The sequence below is a fragment of the Glycine max genome, chromosome 14, assembly GCF_000004515.6.
Source record: "Glycine max cultivar Williams 82 chromosome 14, Glycine_max_v4.0, whole genome shotgun sequence".
Lineage (NCBI taxonomy): Eukaryota > Viridiplantae > Streptophyta > Magnoliopsida > Fabales > Fabaceae > Glycine > Glycine max.
In genome coordinates, this window is record NC_038250.2 from 24,054,799 (window position 1) to 24,061,038 (window position 6,240).

The following is a 6,240-nucleotide window of genomic DNA, read 5'->3' on the forward strand; positions in this document are numbered from 1 at the left end:
CCCGACCTAAGGTCTATCTTTCTAAACACACAAGCTCCTACCAGCTGGTCCATAAGGTCATCTATTCTAGGTAAAGGGTACTTATTCCTAATCGTTACCTTATTCAGCTGGCAATAATCCACACACAACCTCATGGTTCCATCTTTCTTCTTCACTAGCAACACTGGGGCTCCCCACGGAGACAAACTAGGCCTAACAAACTGTTTATCCAACAACTCTTCTAACTATTTCTTAAGCTCAGCTAACTCTATAGGAGACATCCTATAAGGAGCTATGGATATGGATCCAGCACCAGGTACTAAGTCTATGGAAAACTCTATTTCTCTCTCAGGTGGCAGACCGGTTATATCCTCAGGAAACTCTCTGACAACAGGGAGGTCACACATAGAAACCTTTGTCTCTGTATCCGGTCTAGACAAGATCATGTACACTTGAGCATCTTCCTTTAAAGATTTCACGACTTGGTTGGAAGAGATAAGCATCATATCCTTACTCACTCCAGAATCATCAAACACCACACTTTTATCAAAACAGTTCAACAAGACATGGTTGGAAGATAACCAGTCCATACCAAGAATAACATCAATCTGACTCAAAGGCAAACAAATCAAATCAATCAAGAATGTTCTACCAGAAATCTCCACAGGACAATTAAAACACACATCAGAAGTTAACACAGAACCACTAGTAAGGGTCTCTACTACTAGATCTTTATTTAAAGAAGACACAGAAAGCCTAAGCTTTCCTATACACAAACAGGATATAAAGGAATGGGTTGCACCGAAATCAAACAACACAAGCAACAAAATCCCATTTATGAAACATCTACCTTGGATTAGATCTTTGGATTTTGAAGCTTCAACATCATTAAGGGTAAAGACTCTTCCCGTGGCCTTTGGATGTCTAGTTTGGTCATTCGGGCCTCCACCATTTTGCTCCTTCTTGAGTCGTGAACAATCTCTTGAGTATGTCGCTTTTGTCCAAAGCTAAAACATGTTATGCCTATATCGGGACAATTCGAGGAGATGTGCTCTGGCTTACCACATCTGTAACCAATGATATGAGTGGAGAAAGTATTGGGTTTGCTACCGCTACCACCTGCAAATCCCCGAGCAACAACCCTCTGATTGTCATGGCGGTTACCATATTGCTTAGGAGGAGTCGAATATGGTTTTCCCCGATGTTAAGGCCCATTCTTTTTGTTCCTCACTGGACCTGTACTCCTATAATAGGCTGCCCTGTCTCGGGAGTCTTCATCCCAAATCCGACACATGTTAACCAAAAGTGGGAACTGACGAACACCTTGGTAATTCACAGCTTGCTTCACTTCAGGTCGCAAGCCATTCAGAAACTTTACACACTTTGAACTTTCACCATCTTTCCCTTGATAATGGGGAAAGTACCTCACCAGCTCCTCAAACTTGGCTTCATATTCAACCACAGTCATGTTTTCCTGCTTAAGCTCCAAGAACTCCATCTCCTTCTTGTTCCTAACATCCTCAGGAAAATATTTCTCCAAAAACACTCTCTTGAAGACATCCCAGGTCACATCTTGACCTTCAACCTCTAGGCATGGGCGAGTATTCTCCCAACAATACTCAGCCTCTTCCACTAGAGTATATGCGCCAAAAGCAACCTTTTGCCCCTCCGGACATGCCATAACTCGGAAAATTTTCTAAATTTTCCTTATTCAGTTCTGAGCACCATCAGGGTTGTATCGTCCATTGAAAGAAGGAGTGTTGTTTCGTTGGAAGCGATCCAACCCCTGGTACTCAACAGCTCCACCAGCGTCTCCTCTATTTGGATTCCCTATAGCCTGAGCTAAGGCTTGAAGGGCATCCACTATCGCACGATCATTCCGTCCAGCCATCACTCCCTATACACACCAGGGAGATAGACATGGAAGGAATACACACAAACAAAGAACCACACAGCAATCACAACCATCACAAATTCCTACTCAGTTACTCTTGAGTGTTGATGCCTCAAGACATTAACACTCTATCTTTCCATCATTTGTATTTTCTGATCGCTTGCCATATCATTCCATTTCCCTTCACAAATTATATAGGTGGCCAGTCTGATAATCCGTGACCCGGCATTGAAATTCATGGTATAGCAGACATCAGAAAAACAAATTCAATATGACTACAACAATCAAATCTCTATAGCTTCTTAAAACACAACTAGTGAGTAAGTGCTAATAGCAAGCAACGAACATCGAACATCAGCAAACAACCAACACCAAGCATTCAACAAAACAACCAGAGAATGCACAAAAAAACATAGCAGACTCACAACTCACTAGCCGAAAGATTCGACTTGCTTTGATACCACTAAATGTAACGACCCGCCTCGCCGCTACGATATCAACACTCTAATATGCAATAATTTCAATTTTTATAAAAAGAACTCCTTTAAGTTTGCTTATGAAAATAGAAGTAATTTTGTCACAACATACATTCATCCAACAACACCTCATTACTTAAGTGAATATGCATAATTATATAGAAACAGTAACTTGATACACATCATACACATAATGAAAATAAAATTTGTTCATAAGTATAATTAAAATCTAATGTTTACATCTTTAATCCAACAAAATAGAACTTGAAAACCAACTACGGAGGAGTTGATTACAAAACACAACTCTCTCCCAAAATAATGCCAACGTCATCACGTCGGCTCGGCGGCTCCTCACCAGAATTTCACTTCTTGCACCCTGCTGTTGTCATTCTGCTCCCACGAACAATATTCGTGATCATCACAGGTATCAACCACACGATACAGAATTGCAAGGGTGAGTTCATTATAAAAAGAACCAATACCAATTCCAAATAACCACAATTAGCAAGGAACATAGGCAAACATGATGAGCATACACAACAATCATTATTCAACACTCATATCCAACAAATATTCATCATCCACATCCAACAATTACTCATCATTCATCCATGGACCCAATCAAGATTGCACAGAATGATGCATGCACCTGACTCAACACTCAGATGCAATGTGGTACGTACCAACAACAACTAAACCTCAGGAAATAACCTAAGCGTGTCCACACGACACTTTCACTTAGGGAACTGTGTTGAGTTCGTCGGGATCACCCGGGTGTGCACGTAACAGCCCCTCTCTCATAGGTGATCAGCCTGGGAGCCCAAAGGTGTTCCCTACCAGGTGACAAGCCCCCTCAGTACAAAGTACACTTGGCCACAGTTACTCTGTTTCCTGTGTCGTATGAGCTATGATGACGGCCAAAAGTAAGTGCCAAAGACCATGGACCAATTAAAGTGCCTAAGCATCCCCTTAGAATGCTTAGATTATCTAACCACTCTAGTTACCCACGTCGGGGCCATCCGACAAGGTCAGTGCACTCTACCCCCCATGACATACACTCCATACGACGTATGAACATGGCCAAAAGCTAGTGCCAAAGACCCTGGAAGGTCAGTGCACAGTGTCCCCCATGAATATACACAACATCCAACGTATGAACGTGGCCAAAAGCTAGTGCCAAAGACCCTGGAAGGTCAGTGCACAGTGCCCCCCACGAACATACACAACATGCACATGACAATGCATTTCCAACATCAATCAACATTCCATTTCCATGTCATTCTCAACATAAATATCATCTCGTCTCAATGACGTTATCAACAACAATAGTAACCTCATTTCATATTCACATATTCATCAATAATAACAATTCATGTTGACATGGTCTTTATTAACAATGTCATCTCAAATCAATATCATCATAATTATCATTATCATCACATATCAATTAAAATCCTCAATAGCGACATCAACAACAAATCGCATTTTGCACACACACACACACACCCATACATATATATATATAGTTCTTTCATGCCTAAGATTCACACTCACAAGTCTTCAAACAACATAATTCAAACAAACAATACAATATCATTTATCACAATACATATATATATTGCATCGCATTAGTTAAAAACATTATTCCTTTTTGGAAACTCGTATGCAAATCAAGGACAATTATATGGCATCCCATTAGTTAAAAACATAATTTTCTTGAAAGAAAAATCAGAATGCAACAGGGACAGGCAGATATCATCATAGCTAGGTTCCCTAACCCTAGCTATGGTGTTAAAACAGTAAATTTTATAATAAACTCCCCTCACCTATCGTGAGCTACCCCGCGGGTTGCTCGTCGCGTCACTTGAAGATTCCTTTTTCTTATCCGCTCGTCCGTTCCACGCAAGCCTCTACCATGCCAAAACAAAGGAGACTTAATGTGGATTTTTAGAAACAAAGCTAACAACAATGCTCTGGGTCAAACACCTACGTCACTACATGAAAGAGCTGAGAGCATTTCGGGTTTTACAAAGTAAGCATAAAACATGCAATGGTGGTTCCAAAGTCAAAAAAGATGCAAAGATAAGCTGAAACTAACAAGGAACAAACATGGAATCATGGTTACCTCAAAGGAAAATGAAAGGTCAGATTAGGGTTTCATTCTCTACCGAAACCGCAAGGCAAGTTGGAAGATTCCGCTTCGGTTGAAGGGTTTCTCTCGGTGTAGGGTCTCAACGAAGAACAATGGCAGTTTATGGCGGCTAATGGTGGCTGTGGGTGATGGAGAAAGTGCTTGGGACATTAGAAATGGATTTGGAAGAAAGAAAGGAGAAGAAATGGTGTTTTTCCTAAGCTACACAAAAGCAAAGGCTGAAACGCTCAAATGAGAAATGCTCTCGGGAAAGGAATCTTCACGCACACTCCAAACATCTTCTCAAAGATCCCAATGGTCAGATCGTGTACAAGTATCATGTAAAGCTGAAGACCAAATTTCGAGAAGATCCAACGGTTGACGAAGGCTAGGAAGCGTTTTTACCGAGGCAGCTTCATGTAGCCTCCTCAAGAAGCTAGATCCTTATCTACCCACACCCCTCTATTAACTAAATTAACCTCATTGAAAATAATTAAGGATGAAAATAATCCAACAAATATAATCAAACATCAAACATAGTTACTAATAATACATAGATATATATATCAGGGTGTTACAACATCTAGCAGAGGTATGTTCACCTCTACTTTCCTGAAGGTCTCCAAGATCTCCTTTTCCACTTCTTCCATCTTCTTGTTTGGAATTGCTCTAGGTGGAAATGGAAGAGTGATAGGAGGCTGCTGCAAGTCAGAACTACTAGAAGAAGGTCCACCTGCATGAAAATTTTTGTTAACTCCCTCATGATCAGGGAGCTTCTTCTCTTGTGCAACTAAGTCATCTTCTTTTTCAGGTGTAGAATGAAGCTTGACAGGTTGAGGTGCAGGTGCTGCTACTGGTGGAGGCACTTGAATTTTCTTGCCAGACCGTAAGGTGATGGCACTCACATTTTTCAGATTATGCACAGTCTGTGAAGGCAATTTGTCAGAATTTTGGGACTGAGCTTGGTTCAACTGAGTAGCCATCTGCCCCATTTGATTTGTCAGACTCTAAATGGAGGCTCTTGTCTCTTGCTGAAATTGCATATTCTGGATGGTCATTTGCCTCACTAACTCTTCTAAGGAAGGTTGAGGAGGAGCCTCAGTTGCTTGTTGTCTTTGTTGTGACTGTTGTTGTTGCTGCTGCTATATTGGAGGAGGAACATATGGCTTGCTTGGACCACCAGCCTTCTGGAAAGGAGGGTCAGGTTGTTGTTGTTGTGGAGGACTTGCCCATCTCAGATTTGGATGATTTCTCCAACCTAGATTATATCTGTTGCTTGAAAGGTCATAATTATTCCGCTGTTGTTGGTTTTGCTGCTGAGGGGGTCTTTTATAAATGTTTGCAGCATAAGCTTCAGGTTGCTCATTGACTCCAGATTGTTGCAAAGAAGGACAAAGATTTGTATGGTGATTTGCTGAAGAACATAGACCACAGACTCTTGCAATAGGTGCAGATGCAGATTTTTGATTCATGGCAATCTGAGTTACTAGGTTGACCAAAGCATCAAGCTTTCCCTCAAGCTTTTTATTTTCAGTAGATGAACATGAATTTGTGGCCACCTCATGGACTCCTCTAAGGACAATAGCATCATTTCTTGCACTTAATTGTTGGGAGTTGGAAATCATCTTCTCTATCAAGTTCCTAGCCTCAGCAGGGGTCATATCACCAAGAGCTCCACCACTGGCAGCATCAATCATACTCCTTTCCATGTTGCTAAGTCCCTCATAGAAATATTGAAGAAGGAGTTGCTCAGAAATCTA

The 6,240-nt window shown here is 41.2% G+C and overlaps 1 protein-coding gene across 1 annotated transcript; it reads right to left on the reverse strand.

Moving 5' to 3' along the window:
- Positions 1-1,183: 1,183 nt before the first annotated feature.
- LOC102660174 (uncharacterized) lies at positions 1,184-1,660 on the reverse strand. The gene has a single exon (XM_006596681.1). It carries the CDS (start codon positions 1,658-1,660, stop codon positions 1,184-1,186), a length of 477 nt encoding a protein of 158 aa, XP_006596744.1.
- Between the last annotated feature and the right edge of the window lie 4,580 nt (positions 1,661-6,240).

Coding starts and splice junctions, on each gene's coding strand:
- LOC102660174 (XM_006596681.1), bottom strand. CDS start 1,660: ATGGCATGTCCGGAGGGGCAAAAGGTTGCTTTTGGCGCATATACTCTA.